This window comes from Lindgomyces ingoldianus (assembly GCF_010093535.1).
Source record: "Lindgomyces ingoldianus strain ATCC 200398 unplaced genomic scaffold BDR25scaffold_49, whole genome shotgun sequence".
Lineage (NCBI taxonomy): Eukaryota > Fungi > Ascomycota > Dothideomycetes > Pleosporales > Lindgomycetaceae > Lindgomyces > Lindgomyces ingoldianus.
The window spans coordinates 347,052-372,449 of record NW_022985210.1 but is presented as its reverse complement, the minus strand read 5'-3'; the positions used below and the strand labels follow the sequence as shown (position 1 = coordinate 372,449).

The 25,398-nt window shown below is 48.9% G+C and overlaps 10 protein-coding genes across 10 annotated transcripts; 7 read left to right on the top strand and 3 right to left on the bottom strand.

Annotated features, from left to right (window-relative positions):
- Nucleotides 1-405: 405 nt before the first annotated feature.
- Nucleotides 406-1,471, top strand: BDR25DRAFT_243391 (uncharacterized protein; the record flags this gene model as incomplete). Its single annotated transcript, XM_033685819.1, has 3 exons — nt 406-634; nt 723-1,186; nt 1,247-1,471. The coding sequence occupies 3 exons, from the start codon at nt 406-408 to the stop codon at nt 1,469-1,471; spliced, it is 918 nt and encodes a 305-aa protein (XP_033540973.1).
- A 1,986-nt stretch (nt 1,472-3,457) lies between these two features.
- Nucleotides 3,458-4,484, bottom strand: BDR25DRAFT_307412 (uncharacterized protein). The gene is made up of 3 exons (XM_033690836.1): nt 4,104-4,484; nt 3,916-4,021; nt 3,458-3,843 (listed from the first exon to the last, which is right to left on the bottom strand). Exons 1-3 carry the CDS (start codon nt 4,166-4,168, stop codon nt 3,697-3,699), a joined length of 318 nt encoding a protein of 105 aa, XP_033540972.1. The 5' UTR covers nt 4,169-4,484; the 3' UTR covers nt 3,458-3,696.
- Nucleotides 4,485-5,151: 667 nt separating this feature from the next.
- On the top strand, nt 5,152-7,089 carry BDR25DRAFT_346912 (uncharacterized protein; the record flags this gene model as incomplete). The annotated part of the gene is made up of 3 exons (XM_033694203.1): nt 5,152-6,283; nt 6,323-6,605; nt 6,921-7,089. 3 exons carry the CDS (start codon nt 5,152-5,154, stop codon nt 7,087-7,089), a joined length of 1,584 nt encoding a protein of 527 aa, XP_033540971.1.
- A 1,562-nt stretch (nt 7,090-8,651) lies between these two features.
- On the bottom strand, nt 8,652-10,500 carry BDR25DRAFT_346911 (uncharacterized protein; the record flags this gene model as incomplete). The annotated part of the gene is made up of 2 exons (XM_033694202.1): nt 8,652-9,844; nt 9,900-10,500. The coding sequence occupies 2 exons, from the start codon at nt 10,498-10,500 to the stop codon at nt 8,652-8,654; spliced, it is 1,794 nt and encodes a 597-aa protein (XP_033540970.1).
- Nucleotides 10,501-11,678: 1,178 nt separating this feature from the next.
- Nucleotides 11,679-14,179, top strand: BDR25DRAFT_272281 (choline dehydrogenase). Its single transcript, XM_033687302.1, has 7 exons — nt 11,679-11,894; nt 11,949-12,241; nt 12,298-12,424; nt 12,480-12,929; nt 12,979-13,071; nt 13,140-13,813; nt 13,959-14,179. The coding sequence occupies exons 1-7, from the start codon at nt 11,696-11,698 to the stop codon at nt 13,986-13,988; spliced, it is 1,866 nt and encodes a 621-aa protein (XP_033540969.1). The 5' UTR covers nt 11,679-11,695; the 3' UTR covers nt 13,989-14,179.
- A 545-nt stretch (nt 14,180-14,724) lies between these two features.
- On the top strand, nt 14,725-15,395 carry BDR25DRAFT_243464 (uncharacterized protein; the record flags this gene model as incomplete). The annotated part of the gene is made up of 2 exons (XM_033685822.1): nt 14,725-14,964; nt 15,036-15,395. Coding segments are annotated over 2 exons (600 nt in total), but the record flags the coding sequence as incomplete, so codon positions are not given.
- A 6-nt stretch (nt 15,396-15,401) lies between these two features.
- BDR25DRAFT_243382 (uncharacterized protein) lies at nt 15,402-16,013 on the top strand (the record flags this gene model as incomplete). The annotated part of the gene is made up of 3 exons (XM_033685818.1): nt 15,402-15,466; nt 15,514-15,581; nt 15,646-16,013. Coding segments are annotated over 3 exons (501 nt in total), but the record flags the coding sequence as incomplete, so codon positions are not given.
- A 2,758-nt stretch (nt 16,014-18,771) lies between these two features.
- Nucleotides 18,772-20,439, bottom strand: BDR25DRAFT_99683 (uncharacterized protein). Its single transcript, XM_033699363.1, has 4 exons — nt 20,222-20,439; nt 19,929-20,167; nt 19,776-19,880; nt 18,772-19,728 (listed from the first exon to the last, which is right to left on the bottom strand). The coding sequence occupies exons 2-4, from the start codon at nt 20,115-20,117 to the stop codon at nt 18,823-18,825; spliced, it is 1,200 nt and encodes a 399-aa protein (XP_033540966.1). The 5' UTR covers nt 20,118-20,167; nt 20,222-20,439; the 3' UTR covers nt 18,772-18,822.
- A 479-nt stretch (nt 20,440-20,918) lies between these two features.
- On the top strand, nt 20,919-23,137 carry BDR25DRAFT_297206 (amino acid transporter). The gene is made up of 6 exons (XM_033688988.1): nt 20,919-21,342; nt 21,395-21,465; nt 21,522-21,666; nt 21,719-21,770; nt 21,819-22,546; nt 22,595-23,137. Exons 1-6 carry the CDS (start codon nt 21,193-21,195, stop codon nt 23,027-23,029), a joined length of 1,581 nt encoding a protein of 526 aa, XP_033540965.1. The 5' UTR covers nt 20,919-21,192; the 3' UTR covers nt 23,030-23,137.
- Nucleotides 23,138-23,266: 129 nt separating this feature from the next.
- Nucleotides 23,267-23,901, top strand: BDR25DRAFT_381794 (uncharacterized protein). The gene has a single exon (XM_033697734.1). It carries the CDS (start codon nt 23,384-23,386, stop codon nt 23,687-23,689), a length of 306 nt encoding a protein of 101 aa, XP_033540964.1. The 5' UTR covers nt 23,267-23,383; the 3' UTR covers nt 23,690-23,901.
- Nucleotides 23,902-25,398: the final 1,497 nt, after the last annotated feature.

Genomic DNA, 25,398 nt, shown 5'->3' with positions numbered 1-25,398 from the left:
CAATATGCCCCGCAGTTAAACGACGTTGCGATAGACTTTTTCGCTTAAGAGGCAGAGTCAATCTGAAATGAATATGTTATTTAATTCGGCCCAAGCTTAATCGGATTTGGCGGGGCGTGCGCCGTTGGTACAGGACTCCAGTCCTGGTCGCTCGGAACCAATAAACGCTACCGGAATCAATGCATATATGACCTTGTATAATTGACCACCATACAACCACACTATGGCAATTTGTGCTGCCTGAATTACTAGGATATTAAATAAAATGCCTATTTTAGCTCCGGCAGTCTAGATCAACGCGCAAATGCCGAGCGGTCTGAGCTCGCTATATCTACTCCACGGTCCCCACATTTATCAAATGCGGCATTCTTTCCAAATCTTGTCCTCTTGTGCTATTGTATCAAGATGCGCTTCACAGTTATTCTTCTAGCAGGCACTGCTGTCGCCCTTACGGACATCGAGCATAAGCCTTTCATGCGCAAGAACATCGACCCCATCGTTTTCCCGGGGGAATATATATCGCATATGCATTCATTCTATGGCTCTGATGCTATCACTAAGGATCTTCCAACGACAGAGCAATTGCAAAATGGTTGTCCATCTGGCGAAAACCCGAATGATTTGTCCATATACTGTACGTTTGTTTTTAACCATCATCCTAGCTGTCTATTATTTTATCGCCAAGGCTTTCAAAGCATTAGGAATTAACAAGAGCCTTTTAGGGGCCCCTACCCTTTACTACGTGAACGGTGATAACTACACCGAGGTCTATCCTGCGACCTTCAAGACGTACTACGAAAACATCGACAAGGCGGAGATCCCGTTCCCTCGAGACTTCCATGCCGTCGCCGGAAGTGCTTCTGCCAAAACCCAGGCAGATATCGACGAGAAGATTACTGCTATCACCTGGTGGTGTGATGCTGGTCCCGAAGATCGGCAGAACAGGCCTCGAGCTGCGCTTCCCCGAGTGACCTGCAGTGCGCATATGCAAGCGATCCTCCGCTTCCCGGACTGTGTGGATCCAGACCATATCACGAACTATACGTATGCTGCGGCTAATGGCGGGCGCTGCCCAGTGGGTATGAAGCGGATGCCCTCACTGCGCTTCTCGATTCGCTATGATACGCGTAAAGCAATCCCACAAGGCTGGAGTGGCGTTCCACCGATGAAGTTAGCATGCGGTGAGGTGAGCATATTTGCACGACTAACCTCTATTGAGATATGAGGATACTAACATTATAGAAAGATTGGTGAAGGATACTGTTTACACGGAGACTTCATCAACGGCTGGTTCGATGATGCAGCGCAAAACATGTTGAAAGCAAAGGGCCAAAGTTTTATGAGAATAGACGGAGCGCACGGGAACGGGAAGCAACCTTTCTACACTAAGTGTAAGCCAAAGGACGCCGATCCTGGGAATGGCACCAGTGATTATCACAAGAGCTTAGAGATGATGGGCCAACATTCGTAAAGGAATCTGACCAAGGTCTTTCGAGTTGATGTTTACGCTAAACGATAATTTTACCGCCACAGTTACAGTTTTATTTCCATTCAGAGCTCCTATGCCTAAGTCCAGTCGACTTTCAGATTGCTCACGAAGGTACCTGCGGTCGCCAGCAACTCCCCACTACAATAGATGAGGTCCAAAAGAGTATCTAGCAGTGGGTTCAGGAGAGAATCAATGGCGAAACAAGAGTTTCGTGACCTTAGCATCCAGTTTTGCGCTATGCCCTGCCATCAAATTATTTTACAAATCCACGTTCCAATATGTAAAAAAGTATTATTCTGCATAGGCAGGTGGATGCCAGGTGCCTCTACCCTGTAAGCTCGGCACTATAAATATTTAGGCTAGAGCTAAGCTTGATATAGCACGCACTCAAGCCAACCATGAACAATGGCGGCCTAACATCTCCTACCACGGATTCCCAAGCTAACAGAAAAGTGTGGAGCTTTTGAGATCACCAAGACCATGAGTAATTGAGTTGATTGCTAAAGGTGTGTGCCTAAGAGTCTACATATGCAATTGAGTAACCATGTGGCATGGTGCCAAGGTAGGCAGCAAATAACTGGGTTAGGCATCAGCGGTTGGTGAGAATGAACAGATCGTGGAACTCGAAGAGGTCTGTAATTTTCTATAAAAAGCTCTCAACAACAGGTGAACTTAAATTACTGCCACCCGTGAGTGTCCAAATGCTTGCAGGTATTCAGGTGCTGGCACAAGCACTTACCCATGCAGAATTCTATAATAATCAAAACCTATGGAAATCTAATTTGGAGCCACTTGGAGTGACCGTAGGACTAATAATTCTTTTTTTTTCCCTCACACTAAAACATTAAGCCACAGATTTCAAGATCTTAAACATGGACTAGCAGGGGTTTTAATTGCTGTGTATGCAATGGATATGGCTATAATAGCAGCGGTAGCGATACCAGAAATGAAGATCGAAAGCTCGAAGTAACAAAAGGCCGTAGACTGCGGGATCGTGTTAGGAAACGGGCTGTAGGGTTAGAAAATAATCCAGTGGTTAGAGACACGAGTAGGGTATGTTAGAGAAAGCGGTACCGAAAAGGAACCACAAAATAGTAGACAGAGTATTGCTAGAACTAGATGTGACCGAAGCTAGGTATTTTATCGCATATACACATTTCAAACTGAGATGCCTTCGAGATAACTGCCGAAATCACATCTTTGAAGAATGAGTATGGCAGATGACGGCCAGAGTGAATCTCATTAAACTTCGCCCTAGTGAACAAATTTTGGCTACAGGGAAGTTTAGATATTACCGGTAAATGGGGTCGTGGAAATCGGGCTCAAGTTATCCGGTATGAGCGGTAGAGTTAGCTACATCGTATCAGAGTTGGTGGGAGGCCGAGCCCCACAGGTAAACCCTCCTTTAATTGCCGAATTAGTAGAAGATCACACAAGTTCAACAATTCCTGGCAGTCACCACTCATCCCGCTTCTGCATTCGGGTTAGATAGAAGCGTGCTTATGCTGGAGTCGGACTCCCGAATGAATTCTTCTACCTTCTAAAATTCTCTGCTGAAGCCGACACTGTAATAATTTCGAGTTTAAGGATGTCATGGCAATGAAATTGAGGCCACCATGATAGCTAGATCGGAAATATTCCGATTAGAAAGTTAGGTTTACCGTGGTGGCCAAAGTAAGTGCTGGTGGTGATTGATTCTTGGGGGCCTCACCCCATAAACACCCCTCATGTCGAGCGATAACCGTGAGTGAGAGGATCTAAAAATCTATTAGGAGAAGTTTGGTCCATTCTTCTTTTAGCTCATCACTTCGGTTTGGTAGATACATCCCTCAGGTGATCTGCGAAAACCTTGCTATGTACCGTCCCACATTTCTGAACACACTGGAATTCCCCGGTTGATAAACCAAGACAAAGGACCACATTAAAGAATTCGTCGGAAATTCCAGGAATAACGCAAAACATTTGACAGTGAAGTTCGATGCTATATTTATTTTCAAAACTCATTCTAGACGGTTGAAGAAGCAGCTTAGGGTGGACCTTAATAAAACAAGTTTTTCGTTTCGCGATACCACTAATTAAAGGCCTAGAAGCATACCGCCATTCGAGAAGGACGTATTCTCAAAGAGCGAAAAGCTAATTGCCATAAAAGATTGCCTTCACGGGCAGGTAGGCGATTAAAATTAGTTAATATTTCCGTCTTCACTCTTCTAGCCTTCCAGCGCCGCCTCCTCAGCCTCGAGGGCCAACTGCTGCTTCCTCAACGCGATCATACGTTTCTTCTTCGCTAACGCAGCTTGCTCTGGTGTCAGACCCGACGAAGCGCCCTGGGTCTTGCTGGCTCCCCCACTCCCAATCTGATATCGAAGCGGTCAGTCGATTGACCTGACTGGTCACGTTGAATCCGCGACAATGAAGGGGAGACTTACAATTGGCAGTCCATCTGTAACACCACCAACTGTGGTGAGCAGAGGATCTGTGACCTGGCCGACTATCGGGAGGCCTTTTGTCGTGTCATTGACCGTGTTTAACACTCTGCGTGGTGAGTTTTGTCAGCAATTGATCGGATTTGATCGCACTGGTAGATGAAGGCATGGAGGAATGGTGAAATGCTTACCCTCCCAGAAGCCCTCCACCGCCTCCATTCTTGTTGTTACCTCCGCCCCCGAGAAGTCCGGCCATTTCGATTTTTGAAGAAACGTTATTTGAAGTAACTGGGCAGGTGAGTCTGGGTGAGACACGAAGTGTGGTATGTGTGGAGGAGAGGGTTCGTTGGTCAATTGTAGGATGGAGAGGATATGAATCGCATTTCAACGGCTTATATGCGTAAGAGTCTCAGTTGTGACGTATTCGTAGACGCTTTCCCAGATTTGGCAACTAGTGAGGCAGCATGCCAGAATCAAGTTTGGGATTCGACCTGAGACAGAGCCAACCCTGATTCTGGCAATCATGGACGCCATCTTATGTAGTGAGAAACCGCCGAGGAAGGAAGAGATCGTAAATGAGGGTTCATGGCTTGATATGGCCCACTTGAGCAATCGTAGATTTTATTTCACGGGGAAATCTGGCGACGATAGGATGAGGACCTGGATCAACAACTCTGGTTTGGTCTCTACATGTGAATTGTCAACAGAGTGAGGAAGAGAGTCTCTCAAAGGTGACTTCCAATCGACAGGCAATGCCATCCCCAGAGTTTTACGTACGGTGGTGTTCGCTTCGTAGTGGGGAAGATGCCAGCGTTGGCGTTGAGATGGCAGCCGATGACGTCATTCCGCACCTAGTTTAGCGGCAATCATGCCCCTCGTTAATTTCGAGCTTCTTAAGCGAGGATGACATAATACATTCACACCAACTGCATTCCGCTTCAGCGCATCCCCTCACCAATATTAGTTTCACAAGCCCGCACGCGATATTTTTGATTCTCGCAGCATCTTGCCTTTGAGGATTTCCTAAATTCAGACGCACCGAAACAAGGGAGAGCCAGATACTACTGCCATCGACCCTCATGATAACGCCCGAGAAAAATATCGCTGCGATCGATAGCCAAGACGCGTCTGAGTTGATTCTTCGAAGTTCGAGGATCTCCATTAGTTAAGAATAGCTCGCGCAAGTTTCGAAGACATATGAGTCTTGTGGACCTTGCGGTATTTCAATGTCAAGGCTTGATGTCGACTTCCACCAGGGCAAGCCTCTCAGCTCTACCCGATGAATTACTTCTCGAAATCCTCAGCCATCTCTCTCACTGTGGAAGACATGAACACATCCGTATTTTCTCCACTGTTTATAACCTCGGCCTCACCAACTGGCGCCTCCGCCGTCTGAGCAATCAACTCCTCTACTTAAGGTATTCGTTCTACTATGGGCATCCGTACCTCTTCCTCCGTATAATATCTACAAACCCATATCTCGCCTCACACCTCAAAACTATTACTTGGGACTACTTCACTGAGAACTCGGATCACTACTCTTATAGGCATCGTGGTTATATTTCGCCATCCAATGAGCTCATCCAGAAGCTAGATGAAGGGACGCCGTACGCTCAGCTTCTAGCGACAGAACTACCTACCTTACCATACGAAGGCGATGAGCGGCTTCTGAACACACTTCTCATATTTGCGCTTAACTTGGAGCACTTAGAAGTGTCTGAGACCTACAGATGGGATGACCACCTGTACTGGTTCAATCCCATTTTCACCCGCTCCCCACATGCATTCTCCCGTCTAACATCAGCTGTCATACAAGGACCCATGCGATTAGAAAACATTACTTCACTGCTTATCCTTCCCTCTATGCGGAACCTTGAGCTCACCCAAGTCTGCTACATACGGCACGAGGCGGAACCATTCTTCGAATGGGAGGAAGACCCCAACCATTCCTTCACTAGTCATCTCGAGCGGAATGGCTCCAATATTGAGCATCTCCGCCTTCGGGACTCACATATCATGCTCGATGACCTAAAACCCGTCATGCGCGCGATCCGAGCACTAAAATCCTTCGAGTACAACTCCGTTTGCAACGACATGAGCGACATCCACCTCACAGGATTGGATACATGGGCTCTAATTAGAGACTTGGAGAAACATAAAGATTCGCTAGAGTCTCTGGGGCTCAGGTGCAACGACGGCATAGTACCAGACCAAATCATTGACCTTTTCGACGCCCTCAAATCTTCCAACCTTCACACTCTAGACATCGGTCCCCTGATTTTCTTCAACTCCGATCCAAGAACCTACGCGTCTGCATTTTCGGACGCCCTACCCCTATCTCTGGAAACCCTCCGCTTCACATTCTTCGATTGTATGTTCTACTTTAACCCCCATTACCCCAACCTTCCAGCCACACAAATCCACTACATCGACCCGAACCATCACAAATCAATCGAGCTTGTTCTATATTCCATAGCCACGAACCCGAATACTCAGCATTTAGCAAAGTTACAGAGAGTGGAGCTAGTTGGGTGGCACACGTGGTACGGACACTTTCCAGAGAATGTGGAGCACATTCAGCGTTTGTTTGCAAAGGCGGGTGTCCTATTCTCGTCCACGCCTGCTCCTATCGGAGAGACCGAAGACACACAAGTGGACTTAATATGTCGTGGAGATGTAGAGCCGGGGTGGCTGTACGTGGATGCGCTGACGATGAATGCTGAGGAATAATGGGTGAGGTGAAAAGTGATCAGAGAGGGTTAACAACCCCCACTCTTTACGACTCCGTTGGCTCCGGTGATTGTAAAACCAAAGCCTACATCTGGTTCGTGCCGTGGCTGTGGTGCCAATGCTTGAGGTCTGTTTTGGACAAGCCTAACTGCCAGGTGGAACCTTCTGTAGAAGGCCTACCCAGGGTATGGTGTATCAGAACCAATCTAGGCAGTTTCTTTCTCTTTATCGGTTTGGGCGGCTGTCTACTAAACCGACCAAATGTACCCATTACCTAGCAGTTTTGTCCTCCACGCGAGCGATCAGGGCTTTACAATATGCCCAGAAGAACGTCTTGAGCCACGATCCTCGGAAAGTACTTACGGTAGCCATTCCCAAGAGCCCAGTGCAAGTGACCTTTCAGATACGAGAGAGGATATACCTGAGGCAGATACCAGGACTATGTGAGCTGAATCCAAGACTTTGTTCCCCTCGCGGAGCCTTCATGTTCTTTCCGGTTATTGCATACCCCCAAGCCTCTTACCCAGCCAGGGAAACAAAACAGATATGTACCTAAAGATTTTGTAGGCAGACCTGAACAACAACAGTTCACCTTATCATACTGTCTCGTAGTACAACAGTATCGGGTTTTATTTACAGTTTTGCTACTTTTCCGTTCCACTCTTTCGAAAGGATCTCCACACGTGAAGCAGAATCATGCTGCCGGCGCAAAGCTTTCACGCCGGCTTTGCAAATCTGAGAATGAACAAGATGAAAACTTAACGATGGGAGAGTACGTATACCCTAATCGCATAAATTCACATCGCCATCCAGTTTCCACCAGAAATTAATGCCTCCGCAACGAAGTATATCATAGGCGGAACGTTCTTCCCCTGAACTGATGCATGTAACCAAGCTCAGTTGGCCTCACGGCGAGGTAGAAGTTACTCGCCTTGTTAAAGTATATTTCAGCGTAGCCCGAATAATAGTATTGGCGGATGTCGTGTCTTCCTTGTGTTTAGATAAGCTAACCGTTTGCTCTATACGCCAATGTAGGCTCGCGCTGCAACTTCGCGAGGGCAATGCGGTCAGGCCCCGAATCTTCGCCAAGTAGCGTCCCGAGGGGCAACTGCGCACTGAACTCACTCCAATATACCAAACGACGTTGCGCTTGAAAGGCGAGCGATATCACTCTGAGTTTCGAAGACCAGAAACAAACCATGAAAGAATCTGTGGTTTGTCGCCGTATCTGAGTTGAACGAAAGTGCGCATCGGAAATTTTCCCGATAGGCATTAAGACATGTTTCATTTCATTTGTGTGGGGGAAATGGCCGAGATGGTAGATTCGCTACGGTAGTTACTCCCCACAGCTACCCTGCTTATTATCTCGATTTATATACCAACTCATTCATAATTGGCATTACTCTGCTCTACCTCGCCCGTAATCCACCGGTGTACTTGAAGTTACATAAGGGACCGAGGGCAATGATGGCTAAATTCTATGTGTCGACCACAATGGCATGACGAAGGCAGTATAATAGCGCGAGTAGAAGTGGAACCGACGAACTCGAACGCGAAAGATCTCCGACCAGTGTTTTGCTGCGAGTGTATAGAATAAGGAGATAGGAATAGTCAGGACATCAACGTCTGACCGTCGCCAACACTAAGCTGCTCCGAGGAGACGCATACTTCATCGGAGGCATCATAACATGTACTCGTATATCAGTGCCCGTGATTGCTTCAAGTTCAATCGCGGGGAGTGAGACGCGCGATACGATGGGGGATTCTGCCTCACGTGTTGCGAGTGTCAATACCCGTGCTCGGTCTAGATATATTACATCCGAGGAACAGAGAGAGGTTGTCTAGCTTGTAGCAGTCTATACTACAGATGTCAACGCATGTATGATGTCTGGGTAACTGTTTAAGTCCGACATCGGGGAAGTGGGGGATGCTGGGAGACGGAACCGGTGGGAGAACGAGTGGGAAAGCAGTTGAAGATTTGTAACCAAACTCGATTCACTCCTAATCCCTCAAGTCGGGTTCTCTGTCTCAACACCCTCTGCCGTCAACCCCCTTTCCCTTCTCAAAGCCGAGAGCGCCTCTTCCGTCAACCCCTGCCTAAACATTTGCTCGACAACAATCCTCTTCCTGCTCCTCTTGTCTCCAATGCTGATGGTGATGCCAGCGGAGATGTTGCAACTGATACTGCATGTGAGAATGATAGCGGTCAAGGCTTTAGGCCGATTCTTGTAGTAGATTCCCCAAGTAGTTCCACCTAGCGCCATCTGGAATAAAGAATGGCAATCGAGCAAAACAACAATGGCGATAAGAAGGCGGAGGGAAAAAGCGTGGTGAGTGGTGGTTTCGTGAGGCTTGTAGAAGGAGTGAGAGTTAGCTAGCTTGGCCTGGTGATGTTCTAATTTCTGCTGTTGCGATGGCGTCAAGACGATCTCTTCAGATTCAGGGCCAACCTCTTCTCCAGTTTCCCAAGCGTGTGATAGCGGTCGGGATGGCAATTCATTCCGATCCTTCAGATCTGGCAGACCCCTCTCCTTCCTCAGACGCCAAGTCAGATGAGCATAGCGTGCGACGAAGACCATGTGGTACGTGTCCACCGCTCTCCATGGCGCGAAGCCAATGCCGACGACACAGAAGAGGGCGGTGAGAATCTGATCGCAGATTTCGATGAAGTAGGTTTGACGGCCGCGAACGCTGATCCAACCAATGAGAAAGAGCACCCAGGCCGCGCCCCAGAAGGTCAAGAGGAAGGCATAGAGGGAGACAAGGAAGCCGACAGGTTTTCGGACGTAGCGCCCAAAACCCCGTATGCTACGCCTGAACTTCGCACACCGTGAGTGCAACAAATGCCGTACATGGTCGTTCAAGGCAGCCTTCTCCTCCGCAGTCCATCCGGAAAGAGACGCTCCGTGGGGTAGGACAGCGTAGTTGTGTCCCTCTGACAGGCCTGTGAGGACGGAGGATATCGTAGCAGTTGTGTCCCGGCGACTCAAAGAATGAGGACACGCCTTTCGCCTGCCGCCATCAATATTTCCTTGCTCAACCTCTGGATATCCCTGCGCAACACCAATTTCTTCATTAGAATCATCCAGAGAGGACTGCGACAGGTCATATGTAGCCTGACGACGGTAGAAGGAACCAAGATTTGGAATGAATAAGGAGTTTTGCACGTTGTTCAGCGTCGTGAGGGTTGCAACTTCCGGATCTGAAAATCATGGCTGGTTAGTTGGTGCCTCGTTCGAATGAGGAAGGCGGCTCACCAATGACGTCGAGCATATCCACTACCTGGGGCTCGTACTCTGGCGCATCGTGCCCCCTCGTCCGAATGTTAATGGATGACAAGTTTCTAGCAGCGCCTGGCCGAGCAGGTCTCTCCAGAAGACGCGCCGAAGGAACTGCTAGAAATTGGGGCGTGATAGCGCCTGGTCCCTCCTCGTGCAGCGTCTGGAGAGGAGTGGCGGTCATGTGCTTGCGCATCTCGAGATCATCTTGCGGAGGACCTGATTGCGCAGGGTCTGGTTCCGACGAGCTTCGTCTACGAGTGGCACGTGGAACATTGTTTGTGGCAGTTTGCATGCCTGGATCTACGCCTTGTCTTCTTACTCGAATCGATGGCCGGCGCCCGGTATGGGTTGCAGTTGAGGCAACAACATGCTGCTGCTGAGGGCTACTGTAGGCCGTGGTGATCGTGGAATGCACAAAGGTTGTTGATTGTGGGCTGGTTGTAAAGTTGGTGCCTTCGGGGTTTGTCACAGTGCGACTGGTGGTGACGGTACGAGGCCCGCTACTGGTCGTAGTTGTCGAGACAGTTGTCGAGACAGTTGTCGCGAAATGACTGCTGTGGCTGGATCCATCAGCCATATTTCAGCCTAGACGACGTCTCTTCGCTAACTCTGAGTAGGGAGAGGACTGTGGATGTTCGAGGGGGTCACCCATGATAGCATCCATTGCCTCTGTCCCTGTTTTGTCAGCTGCAGATGATAACTATGACGATCATGAACTGGATCTGGTGGAGTTCGGCTGGCCTTCACACACCTACGTGCACAGGAGGCCAGCAATGAATTGTTACTTAGACGGCAATGTTAAATTAGGGCTATGTGAGGTCCCGCTTCCTGTTTCGCTGCATCTGAAAGAGGAAGCCGAGGGATAACACTCCAGACCAACCCATGGAGAAACAATTTGGCTTTTGTCAACTCTCCAGCTTCCGAACCGCCTGAACTTTCGCCCACCTGCCTCCACACACACACACACACACACACACACACACACACACACACACACACACGCGCGCGCGCTTATCTCATCGCTTCTCAACAACGACGTCCTCTTGCTGCGATCGTCTGGTCGTTTTTGGGTTGATTCATTTTCTTACTTTCGTGCAAATAATTAAATTCACCTTCCATCCAACTTCCGTGCGATTCCTGTGTCTAACTTCCTGCGTTGTATGTTGCAAGTCTTCCGACAACCTTACTCTCCATGGAATTAATTGTGCAGTTCAACACGTTTCTGTATAATGCGCCCGTTGCTTTACATCACTGCACTTGTTTTAACATGCTTTCCATCATTTTCCACGTCCACTTCCCGTCCCCAGTGGATCCTTCCTACTTCTTCAAGCATCCGTCGAGTCCGGTGAAGCGACACCATCGCGAACACGAATCCCGCGTGTTATTCCGACATCAATTCCAGACGTCAAGAACAAATTCAAAGGGTTGTTCTATTCCCCCCATCCACTTTCCGCTTCCAGTCTCTGGGATGCGTCCATGCCAGGATTCGGATCCATCTCTCGGCTCCGTTTCCCCGGAGTGTTCACTGGAGCTGGCCCCCGAATAAAGTACATGCGCCGCCTCCAGCGTCTGTGCGTCGCATGAGAGTTACTTTTCGGTAAGATTACACGTACGCATCTCTCAAATTAGCACTAAAGGAGGCAATTCCAGAAAGAAGCGCGTGTTTGGCCCCGATTGAGCGGTAGGGACCATGCGTTTTCCAGCACGTAGAAAATCGGGGCCGCAGCCTCTCTCAACCTGCCTCCCATATGTCACCGTCAAATCACTCCAACATGGAGTTTGGAACCATATGTGCAGTCATAGTATGGATTAGTCTCTTGAGTATTTGCGAGGCTCTTCCTTCTCGCAATTGGGAAAAGGCTACACCTCTTCGGTCACTGTCAGAGGTGGCGAGCTCGTATGACTATATCATTGTTGGTGGAGGTACAAGTGGGCTTACAGTCGCGGATCGATTGACTGAAGATTCCACCAGTGAGCCTTGAACCCTCCTCTTTCTCCTAATCTTGATTTCTCTAACACCTGAAGAAACCGTTCTTGTTGTCGAGTTTGGCCCGATTGTCGACAATGACACCAGTCTCGTCATGCCATCAAAGGGGGGCTCGGGCTTTCCTACACAGTATATGTACAACATCACCTCTCTCCCACAGACGAATCTGAGTGGCCGGACCTCAAGTGTCCCGGCTTCTGCAATCCTTGGTGGAGGCTCTGCAATCAATGCTATGTTTTTTGACCGCGGCGCAGCAGAGGATTATAATGCTTGGGTTCAACTAGGTAACCATGGCTGGGGCTGGGATGACCTTCTGCCCTACTTTAAGAAGGTACAGTAGTCTCGATGCGATGTTGGCGGAAGTAGCATACTGACAGGTGCCGCCAGGCTGTTAATTTTACACCTCCATCTAGGTATATGCAGCAGGAGTTCAACGTCACTTATAACCTCGCTGCGTATGGTGGGAGTGGTCCGGTACAATTGAGCTATCCAGATTTCCAGTGGCCAGGCATAGGTAAGTCTATCTCCAGCTATCAAAAGTCAATGACGTGGTTTTAACATGAAATAAGAAATTGAATGGAATGCCTGGGGAGACTTGGGATTAACAGTTGAAAAGGAGGGGGCGAATGGGAATGCAGTGGGTCGCTTCTGGGTCCCATCGTCACAAGACCCCAAGTCGCAGACGCGGTCTGATGCGCGGCTCGCACACTTCGAGCGGGTGAAGCGGCGATCCAATTACCATTTGCTAACTCTTCACAAAGTCACGAAACTGAACTTCGCGAACTTAGCAGCCATAGGAGTCACGATTCGGTCAAGGCAGAACGCGACGGTCCAATTTGTGGCCGCAAGGAAAGAAGTTGTTCTCGCTGCCGGTGCAATCCATACGCCGCAGCTGCTTCAGCTAAGCGGCATCGGCCCATCGAGTATTCTCACTGCTGCGGGTGTTAATACGATCTTGGACCTGGGAGGTGTTGGACAAAACTTCCAAGACCATCCATTCTTCTTCATGCAGTACAACTGTAGGCACCTCTCGTATCGCAGCCATGTGGCTTAAGTAACCCCCTACAGTCACTTCTAACGTATGGCCAAACCCAGAGACGCTGACGGACAATGCCACGTTCGCTGCGGAAGCGTATAACGAGTACTGGACGAATCGAACAGGTCTGTATGCCGCACTTGGTGTAGCACATCTCCTCAGAGAACCCCCGCTCGGGCTGATGCGTTACCAGGGCCTTACTCCGTCGGCGTTGGAAATACTGCAGCGTTTGTGCCTCTCAAAAATCTCACAGACGCGTATAAAACTATAGCGTCGACCCTCTCTGCCCAGAACATGTCAATTTACGCCGACTCTTCAACATCGGCTTCGGTCCTCGCTGGATTTAATGCTCAGAAGCAGATTTTGGTGAATAGGTACCAGAGTGCTCAAAACGCCATATTTGAGTTTCCCTTCTCTGCGTCGAATGGGCCAGTATTCGCCTTCCTAAAACCGGTGTCGCGGGGTACAATTATGATCAACAGCACTGATGGCATGACGGAGCCTGTCGTCGATTTTCGAGCACTCTCAAATCCCATAGATCTCGCCGTCATGGTCAAACTACTTCAGTATGCACGGAAATACTTCAACACATCTACCATCGCACAACTTGGACCGGTAGAACTACTTCCGGGCCCGACTGTCTCAACAGATGCGGAAATTAGCGCCGCACTTAAAGACACTCTCGTGCAGCCTTCATTCTTCCACTCATGTTGCTCCGCAGCCATGATGCCCCGCAACAAAGGGGGAGTCGTCGGCACAGATTTGCTCGTGTATGGTGTGAAGCAGTTAAGCGTCGTAGATGCAAGTATCATGCCCCTCATTCCAGGCACACACCTGTGCGAAACTGTTTATGCCATTGCTGAGAAGGTACGTCATTCGTCAATCTTTATTTTCCGCCGGTGGAGGATGCAGAACCAAGATGCGCACCAGAAGACAAAGTTTATCCAAAACTTTATTCTGTGCGATCTGCAGGGTTTTCACGCAGAAGTAGATTGTCCTGACTCTGCTGCAGGCTGCGGATATTATCAAGCAACGCTCATAGGCGAATAAAGCGAGAAGGCGAGTGAAAGAGGCTAGGAGATCCGCGCAAATTCCAAGTTGAAACTTGACAGCGGCGGCGCGCTGCATGGCGAGGAAAGATGGACGCGTACCTTAGTTGTGGGGAAGATGCCTGTATTGTACTAGTGCTTACGGATAAATGTGAAGGGGCTTCCTCCAAGACTCCAATTAGCGAATCAACACCCAGCATTATTACCACAAGCGATGCGAGACCGAGCATCAATACAATTTTCAGGCCGCGCAACGGAGTACCGTGTCGAACTCAGAAAAGGGTGAGCAACAATAGAGTTCTCGGCTGCGATGTCCTACACTCCTCGATGGCGTCAATGCTGCTAAAGTTTGAACACCCTGCAGCATGCGACTCAGGCTGACTTTATCCAGGAGATCTAGGGCCGTGCTTTCCCCACCGTTATGGTCACTTATAGAAGGGATCGATCTTTCTGACCAGATATCTGGTTCACTCGTCATTTGCTTGTTGCACTGGTTTCCTCCCATGTTGATGAGAAGGAAAGCGGGTTGAGTGCGATCGAGACCTAGATATATCAATGCTTGACATCTCCGAGGCACTCTTAGGCAGACAAGATGGGGCTCCTATGCCGACTCCGGTACGTGATCCCATATCTTCTCATTCACCCACGTCTTCCCCCACGAACACCCGTTCCTCCGCTCCCTAAGGCTAACCGTGACGTACGCGCCAGGCCGGCCAGACCCCACCGAATCGCTTTCCCCAAATCTATGGTTTCATGGGCGGCTTCCTTCCACTTGCTACCATCGCCATAACCCTCCGGATTATCTCACGCTTGAAGTTCTCTTATATCGGCGCGGATGACATAGCGATCGCAATTGCATATATTCTGTTCATCGGCCTGATTGTCGCGACTGTGTTTGCGACGAAGTATGGCCTCGGGATACACATCGTCGATGTTGACTATCCAAAGACCGGAGTCAGCATGCAGAAGGTATATCTGTATTTATAGTCTCCAATGCTTTTTTTATTTTTTGATGATACGTCACTGACTGATGAATGCAGTGTGGTTTCTCATCACAAGTCTTGTATCCAGCGAGCCAAGGGTTCACGAAACTCAGCATTCTACTCTTCCTCTCCCGAGTGGTACCGTCTACGAGCCCATGGAAAAAAAGGATATGGACAATTGCCGCATTTGTGGTGTGTCAAGAGACCGCTTTCACGATAACGCTGTTTTTGCAGTGCCGGCCAACGCCATACTATTGGGACAAGTCGTTGACTGGAACGTGTATCAACCAGCCCGCGTTTTACTATGTTGACGCCTCAATAAATATCCTTACAGATCTCATGATTCTCTCTTTGCCGTGGTTGATTTTTTCTGGTGAGTACTCGCGTTCCAAAATGGGAAATGGAGGCATCCGCTGATCACAAGTAGGTCTCCAAGTGCCGAGAAGGAAGAAATACGCTCTTTTGGCAATCTGCTCAGTCGGATGCTTGTATGGGATTTCTCCGCGTCTTCCAACCCCTCGCTTACATCGTCTAGCACTCTTATAACTAGCATCATTCGGCTCCCTTTTTTACATGACCTAAACAAATCAACTGATCCCACATGTATGTTGCATTTCCTCTTCTATGACTCCACCCCCTGAAATTGAACACTAAATCCACCACACAGGGGGTGTAACCGACGTCGCAACATGGTCCATCGCCGAACTCGGCTCCGCTATCACCACTGCCTCTATTCCAACAACACGTCCCCTCATTTCCTGGATCTTTCCCAAGTTCAGACTAACGTCCTCCGGGCCATCGCAAGATGAGACAAGGCCCCCAAACTCGTATGCTCTATCCTCAGTCGTCTCTGGAACGAAACGGAGGGATATAAATACTTATACGGAAATACATGCGGGGAAGGACGGACAAGCCGACAATGAGAGTGAGGATTATATTCTAAATGAGAATGGGAGAGTTATTCGGCAGACAGTTAAAATGAGTGTTAGTACGGAGAGTTTTAGACAAGATGGAAGGGGGAAGATGGATGTGTAAGGGATTAAAGAGTGCATAGATAGAAGGAACACTCAAATAGATAACCAAACGGAAACACTCCCAGGCGTTTGCCATTGCGGTCTGTAGGTTGGTTCACATGCGTCCAACCTCCAGTTTTCATGTTCTGTTGCTGTCGCCTAAACAGTAGGCGTTATTCATCGACTTGGTTCTTTTTACCACCTTCGACAGTACTAATAGAAATGTGGTGCGTACTTTCAGGTATGTTCGTTCCGCCTTCAGCAATAATCCAACATAAGGCTCCTAAACTAATGGAAGATTCTCTCAGTTCAAGCCAAACAGACGCAAAGCACCATCCAACGCCAGGCACTGACATTTGCAAAATCCTCCAAAATTCTATTTGCACGAAGAAATTTGTTACGAATAAAGCAGCATCTAATGATGGTGAAGATGGAAAATGGAGGTTGAATTAAAGGTGTGACCCAAATACGGGCTCTAGGTTAGTTCGGTCGGGCCGGCTCCTAGCTTCCGGTGGCTTCCACATGAACCTTGCGAGTCCCTTCGGGCCATGTGCGAACACAAGTCACTTGTCTTCAAGAATCGACAGGTCCTGCCATTATTCGACATTTGCCGGACCGAATGTGGATGATGGTTGTCTCGGGACTGTGCATGCAGTCTAATGTTGACGCTAATACTGTGCCGCATAGGAACCCTTCCCGTGTTTGATCAATCATCTATAAACTTAAACCTCACTTCTAGTCTTCTATTCCTCATGTCAACCAGGGGAAATGTTACGCTTTTGCTTCCCAGAAGGTTCCGCCATCACCACTGGGACGCGCATCAGCGCCTTCATGGCACTATTTCGACTGGGCTCAAAATTGGGCAAGACATTCTACACGCCCATTTCGCGTCCTTCAAAATCTTCACAGGTAAAGCTATGCTGATGGGATCGATCATGCTGCCTGCGCCCTTGTCATTGACGTCTTTGAAACCTCTGCAGATGCTCCAAAAGCTAGGCAGACACGTCCGCATACCGGTGTTAAAGGGGTTACTCTGGTGTTCGGTGGCGGCTAAAATGTGTATCTTCTTTGTTCGCCACAACTAGCGGCCACTAATAGGAATATCTAGAAAGGACGTGGCCAATAATTTTCATTATGCGACGATGAGTCGAATGCTGTGCGGCTACTGCAGAATCAAAGCATCATAGACATGAAGGTCGAATGAGAGGAGGGGGAAATGAGAAGGGCTCCTGTACTTGGTTTAAGAAGGAAACCCTTAATTCTTTCAGCTGCAAAAGAAGAAGGGGGTTTGTGCGAGAGGAAACAAGTAGACCCATTTCTCGTCTTAGTTAGCTAAAACAAACGCAGGTCAGGGGACGCTACCACTTTAGAGGCGTTCAAATTCGCCTTATTAGCCCCCAAACGGTACTTTGAAAGGCGTCGTCCTATAGCGCTACGATAATATCTCGGTTTCAACTCAACCCTCCTTCGATCTTCGCACATTTCTTCCTTCCCAGCCACCTGCATCGGGGGTTTTCTTTTCACCCATGTCACCCCTTCCAAGCTTCCAATCAACTCGTTTCGTCAATCAGTCTCGGGCAAAGGGAGCATGGGATGTGGCATGACATGAGCTCCAGCTCTCCTCGGTGGGCTCTTCGTATTCGTTGAATGTTTGAGAGAAAAGGAAACGCCCCCGGTTGCGCAAGGAGACGCGTGGGGTGACTGGGAACACCTGCTCTGCATGAGGACTGAACCTGAGGGCTGTTCGTCATTCGAAGGGTGTCCCAGTCAGATCCAACCACAGCAATTCTGACAGCCGTACTTCAACGCCACATCATTTGCCTTGGCCTCTAAGACTTCCGCCGAAAATGGCGACCACTGCGGCGTGTCTATCACTGTCGATGCGTGCCGGTCACGGCCTGTCGGATCCCGTGCGCATGGCTGATGCCGAGAGTTTAATGGGGCATTTTCCTCTCCACCGGATCCAATTGCACACTGTGCTGAAAGAATCCAATGCAGCGGATCAACCGCATCTGTAAATTAACTTGATGGAGAAGGAGGAGCGAGTTGCCAAGTGGATTTCTAGCTTTGTGACATCCCGCGCACAATTTCTTTTGCTTCTTTTGCGCAGGGTGGAAAAGCACACAATTCACCACACTGTTTTTGTGAACGAGCGCACATGCGCCAGCCACAACGTCCGCGTTAGGAGGCTTGTCGCAGAATACGGCCAATGGGCGAGGTTCCCGGCACCCTTAAATCAAATCGGGCGATTTGCACATTGCGGGAGAAGGGACTCCCCGCGAAAGCGCCAACGGCGCCTGGCCGGTTTAAGGCGTTTACAGCACGCTTTTGCTACCATGTCAATTCTGTCTCTCAGGAGGAGAAATCAGGGTCTCGGTGAAAAGCGGGACGTTTCTCTGCATCCTTCAACGTATCTCCTTGATCATCTTCCGTGCCACGCGCCCCGAAAATTGTCACACTTAAATGTGACCTCCGAGTGGTTGATTGCAGCACAACACGAGAATCCCTGTCGGTAGAGATAGTGCAGTCGTGCGAGAGGTGAAGTATTCAGCCACGTACCGTTCTAGCGGTACCCAATTGCATTCGTCTACTTTTTGCGGTGAACTGACCATCCTGAACTTGACTTGTGCTCTAGGACGTGGTGGCAATAACGCCGCCGAGGAAAAAGGAGAATCATTTGTGAGATCCCAAAGCAGATTCAAACCAAGCCTCCCGATTTTGCCCTGTTGAAACCGTACTGTAACGCTTTTGTAAGATACTGAATGGGAGAATGTTGTACAAGCCGACGAACCCTCCGATTCTGATCCGATCCCGTCGCTTTGTGCCCTTCCTCATGGTTTCGACTCCTCGTGCCATACCGTCCACTGCACTTCTCTTTTGATTATCATCTCCTGGCTTCCGTCACTCCCAACACTATTTGCTCCCTTGGCTCTTTCCGGGTGATAGATTGAAGTCTGGGTACCAACATTGTCGGGTCGGATACTGCTTCCCACAAGCTTCGAGACTTCCTCCCTGGTATCATCCAACGCGGAACTGTCTTCTCGCGTTTTCCGGCCGAATCTCGAGGGTGAAGTCCCGTGACGTGTGTTTGACTTTGAAAGACTCTGCAACGGAATGCTTCCTTGATGATATCCAGAGACGGAGCCATACCCGTCGAGATCAATTTCCATTCCAAACCCGGAATTAAATGACCTCATGAACGCCTTCAAAGTAGGAATGGTTGCCGCTAGCAGTGCCCAGAATACCTCAAGTTGCAGGTATGCCAGAGCAGGGATTATTGAATATCGTGTGTTCGTGCTATTCGTGTATGAAGTGATATAATGTAGACGTGTTGCAGTGAATACAATAACGGGTGCTCGAAGTCCGAAGGCGATCACAACTTGGACCTTGATGTACCGCTTCATTTGGATCGGCCAAATAAAGAAAACTGGGAGAAGGATGAGGAGGAGCTCGATGAAAATATCGAAGCAGGTGATGACTCGCCAACGCGTCAGCTGGTTGCTGCAATGGCTGAGGCTACCGTCCTGAAGCAAGGCAGAGGGTTGGCATCCAGCGGATATAGCAATAATAGACCCTATTCCCCATACAATCGTGAGGGCCAGTGTGCCATTGCATAGTAGCCAGGGTTTCCGGGTGACTTCCAGGTCCCGTGTAAACAGACGAAGCAGTAGATACGCAACGGAGCATTTAGCCGTAGCTAGGGAGGCAAGGAGAAAGATCTGGGCAATAAAGGTTGTCTGCTCTGCAGGTTAGACTCGCAACAAAAGTTTTTAGAAGACCCTACTTTTCCAGCCTCGTCTATCACTGCAGCGTCGACGAGACGGTCACTTTTCCCCAATCCATGATTCATCGCGAGGAACAGTGGGATACATCCTCCTAGTTGCAGAAACTAAATCATCGTCAGTTTCAACAAGTTGTAAGGATCAGCCTGACGTACTGTTGCCAAAGTTGCTGTCGCATCATCCAAACCATATAAATTCCATTTAATGTGCCACCGTATGAAGATGACAAGGAATGCATAGATGGGGCAAAGAATACTTGCGATCCAAAGGTATCCAGAAATGTTTTCGTGCGTAATGAGGGCAAATCGATTGGATGTGTCGGTTGTTGTCTGTGAGGTATCCATCTTGGAGGTCAGTCGAAGTGGAGAACGACAAACGCGATATCAGGGGAGTACTTCTAACAGGTCATGGGTTGTCTCCCTTATAAGAATAAAGCAAGAATACTCACGCTGTGTTAATAGAGAAAAGGAACAATATCTCGACGCTGTGCGCTTGAGCCGACCATTTGGGTGGGTTTGAGATTCCGTGAATCCTGATTCCTGACTGTTGGGTCCTGCCCCAGAAGCTGTCCCGTGCGTCTGAGCCGGACCATTTGGTTGGGATTTGGAGTTTTGGAATTTGACCGTTTGGGTCTGCCTTGAAGATGCAGCCTCCATCTGGAAAAAGATTTGTTACACAAAAAGCTACCAGGCAATACCCCTCGGCGTGCATGGGTTAGCGCCGCGCGTTATCACCAACCTTTTCTTCGCCCCTCGGCCTAAACGGATGTGCCGCGCAGGAAAAAACAATTACACCGTCAGTAAGAATCGTATCATTGTGGATCGTAATCATAAGCACACTGTTCAAGCGGTGTGCCGCACGGAGGGAGGGGCCAGAGCTGAGAACAATCATGGTCTTACACTGTTCGACTGCTATCCCGACGACGCACGATGCACGACACGAGTTGTTCACTCGCCAATGTGAGGCGTTCCTTAGGTGCGGGACATATTGATGTCTAATTCGCTGAAAGGACGCATATCGCGCGGGGCCAATTTGCGGAACTGCACACGGCCGACACCGGATCGTACTCGGCTTCCTTAGGAGGATTCCACCTGCATGATTTAAGCGCGTTCTTCATTCACACCAATACTTCCCGCTTCCGCTTCCGCTTCCGCTCCCGCAGACGAGCCGTGTCGAAGTTCTCTCTAGGATAATCCCGCGAAGTCGTTATCTACCCTTGATATCCCGGCAACTCGGACGTCCCCACAGCCGCATTCCGTCGACCAACGGTCCTCGAAGACTCCGCACCTGGGGCAGGAACACTGCTCGTCTAGGTACGTTATTACAAGGCCTTGCCCGCACGTTCCGTCTTTTTCATTCCTTCAACCCAAACACCGCGCTTCAACCAAAACATCGCGCGCTTTACCAGAGACCACGGTCATGGACGAGCAAAAGAAAGAAGCCAGCGTCAATGCAGAGACGTACGACGTTGACTTAGGCGAAGATGAGTCCGACGTGGTGTCAGTTAAGAAGGGCACAAGTGCAGATAGACATGCAATGTGGAGGATGGGGAAAGTCCAGGAGCTGAGGGTAAGATCCATCCGTCTCTATGGCTACGTTTGTTCGCTCTAATTCAAGGCAGCGGAACTTTCGTTTCGTGTCCATGTATGGCTTCACGATGGTCCTTATGGGAGCCTGGGAATGGGTCCTTGGGTATATAATACTAAGTAAACTTTGTCCACAATGGAGCATTTACTGACTGTTGCTAGAACGTCAGCAATCGGCCTCATTGACGGTGGCACAGCTGGTTTGATATGGACTTTTCTGTTCGTCTGGATTGGATTGACCTTCGTCTACACATCGATGGCGGAGATGGGATCAATGGCGCCAACCTCGGGAGGGCAATATCATTGGGTTAGCGATCGCCCCTTTCCCATCGATAATTACGTCTAATCCGACTTAACAGGTCAGCGAGTTCGCTCCAGCAAAATATCAGAAAGTCTTGAGTTATATGATCGGTACTTTTAATCGGCGTTTTCGCTGGACCTAAACTTACATCTCAATAGGTTGGCTGTGCATCCTTGGATGGCAAACTGGTGCCGCAGTGTCCGCGTTCATTGCAGCTGTACAGATCCAAGGTCTGATCGCACTCAACAACCCTAACTATACATTCGAAGCCTGGCACGGCACACTACTCACCGTCGCCGTATCCGCTATGAATGTTGTATTCAATGTCTTCTTGGCGAAGAAGCTTCCATTGATCGAGTCCCTTGTCTTAGTCGTTCACATTTTCGGCTTCTTCGCTGTCCTAACCGTGCTCTGGGTCTCTGGCCCTGTGGGGAACACTCATGAAACTTTTACGACTTTCAACGACGGTGGCGGATGGGGTAACATGGGCGTCGCCACGCTTGTGGGTATGATAGGATCTACGATGCCCATTCTCGGGGGTGATGCTGCAGTGCACATGTCGGAAGAGCTTCGAGATGCTTCCAAGACCCTTCCTCGAGCTATGATCTGGACGATTTTGACCAATGGGGCAATGGGTTGGATAATGATCATCACATTCTGCATGGTCATCGGCAGCGTAGATGACGCGCTAGCATCGCCGACCAGGCAGCCCTACCTTTACGTATTTTATAACTCGACTAAGTCCACTGGCGGTGCGACCGCTATGGGCTTTGTCGTCATTTTCATGTTTTTGTTTTGTAACGTAACCACCACGGCCACTTCTTCTCGTCAGCTATTTGCCTTTGCACGAGACAAGGGCATTCCGTTCCACCAGGTCTTCGCAAAAGTAAGTTCCCAAACGAGCTATCCTCCAAACTACGCTAACTTCAATCAGATTTCACCGAGGTACGACGTACCACTCAACGCCCTCTGGTTCTCCTTCACGATCTCATGTCTCCTGTCTCTCATTAACCTCGGTTCTCCTGTCGCCCTGAACAGCATTGGATCGCTAGGTTCAGCCGCGAATCTCATCTCATACTCGGTCTCGATCTCTTGCATTGCGTACAAGCGTATCCGTGGTGAACCGCTTCTCCCATCGAAATTCAAGCTGGGTCGGTGGGGTCTCCCGATCAATATCATCTCCATTGCTTTTCTGTTCTTCGTATTCTTCTGGTCATTCTTTCCGCCAGTAGTTATGCCTACTCCCGATTTGATGAACTGGAGTTGTTTAATGTTTGGATCAACCGTCATCTTCTCTTCCGGCTTCTATGTCTTCAAAGGGAGGCATATCTATGACGGCCCAGTGGCTTATGTGCGGAAATCTGCTTAAATTCGGCATTCACATCGTGCTTTAGTCTAGGATTAGAAGGACAGATTGGGGGACCAAGGGGGGGCGAAGTGGTGGAGAAGGGGGAGCTGCAGAGCGCTATAAGTTGGGGGGTACTCTTAGACTTCTGTCCTTAACCAATATAAGAGATAGCGATAGAAATGGTTCGTATAAGATAGATTCGATCAAGGCCTGATAAACCCTTTGCGTGGTTTAGTGACGGAGTTGGCCTATCAGATCCTGAGACCTCTTGCCTGCAAGGAGAAACGCCACCTCTGAACCCCTCATCAATTATCAAAATCGTGAGGTTTGAAGCCCCGTCATATCTATTATTTCTGGAGTCCCCGGTATTATCAGATGATGATCTGCGATTTCGTAGAATGCTTTCACTACCATGATGTCAGAGTACATGGAAGTCGGCCGGTTCTCACAGGCGCTGCCGCTGAGCCGACCTTTGCGGAACTTTCAAGTATCGATATGAGCCGCTTGCTATCTTCGGATATTCTGGATAGGAATCGGCTGGAAGAAGTGGGGATAGCGTGTCGCGATGTCGGCTCCTTTTATGCAGTGAACAATGAAATCCCTGATCACGTATGCCATGGGACTTTCGAGGACATTGCGTGCATTGCCAGAAGAGGCCGAAGTGGAAGCCCATATCAGTGAGAGAGAAGTATTGGGGTTACATAGGCGAAGACGTAATGGATGCTGAGCAAAGCGATTCTTGTCCGCAGGCTACGATGCCAAAGCCTCGCAACCAATGGCTCTCATTGCCATTTGCATCTTTATTTCGTCCTCCCATTTACCACTACTACATGCACATGCCCTTCTTCGCAAAGTGCCTGATTCCTATCTCTGTGCTGACTCTTAACCTTCCCGGGGGATCACTTCGACTCCGCCACACGCCAGTTCTCCCAGTATATGAATAGACGCCCGGAGAGATTCCTGCCAGTTACTTGCGTATAGTATTCGCCAACCACCGAACCAGTTCTCAAAGTTTCTAACGACGACGTAATCAATTTCCATTCAGTCGCGGATAATCGAACCTTCGTCGTTAACATTGGAGATTTCCTGAAGATGGCCATTGGGGGACACTAGAAGAGTACTATTCATAGGTCAACATGGGAGGCAAGGAACCTTTTGGGATGCTGATTTTCTGCAGCCGAATGAAGATGCGGTGGTGGGGTTGTTGGAGCAGTTTCGAGAACCTGGAGTCCGATATGAGGATATTAAGGGCATTACGGTAGGTAGGTGCTTCGAAGAGATGCTTCAAGTACCGCTGAAGAAGAACGTGGAGCAAAAAGAAAGAATCTGTCTGTCCAAACCGCTGTGGCTTTATTTTTTCCCCTCGCCAAAATTGTATACATCAGAATCTTAACACAATTCCTACTATATCAGAAAATCCTTCCTAAATATTGTTAGTAAGTTGAAGCCTTAAGTTTATATGGAGATACTGCTCTTGGCTCCTTTTTTTTTTTTAGAGTAACAGGACAACGGTGGGTTCAAAACAGAGGACTAGAGCAGCCGAGATGAGGGGGTAAGTCTTTGGTATTCTAGTCTAAGGGCCGGGGCATTGGTGGAATGTCGGCTTGTTTCTCTTCGATCTCCGAAGGCTAATTCCATCGATAATTTTTTTCATGTAAGACTGCTAAACATTAACTCCGTATCCACCTGTCCCGCATCTACGCATAACAGCCCATTTGCGGATCGTAAGTATCACGACTTAAAGTCGCCAAATTGCCCTTTATTTATCTTCGCTTTTATTATGAACCATGGCCTTTCCCCATGAATGGAAGACCTAAGGCGGCTTTTTTTAATGTTCGTGTGGTATCTGTAAGTCTTGCGACCGATACCGTGGTTCACGAGATGTAGAAATCCGTCCGGGACCTACGACAGTTTTCTAACATGGTCTCCACCGTCACGACCGCGCTTCGGTTGCCTTGTCGAACTCAGAGAGATCGAGATGAGCCATATCGGCCCGTAGCACTAAATATATGAGTTACTATGATATCGGAAAAAGACGAAAACGTAAGACACGATCACCTGTCGTTAGTGGTGGGAAAGAGGGCTCGTTTAGCACTGTGCAGCGTCCAGGTTGTACTTATCGTGGTCTCTTGTAGCGAAAGCTTCTTCCTTACTTCCTAACGCATCTAGACTTTTCCTTAGAAGTTTCTTGTGGAATTTATATGCCATTTCCAAGGGTCGTATATATCTCGAACAACATTGGGATCTGGGATAGACGACGCGCACCCACTGACCCAAGCGAGTGGCCGCATGAGAGGGGAACGCAGTACCACTCCCGAGAAACAGCGCCGTCACAACTCGATATGAATATATTTGGAGTTAGGTAAGCCTATCACAGTCAGAGGAGGTTG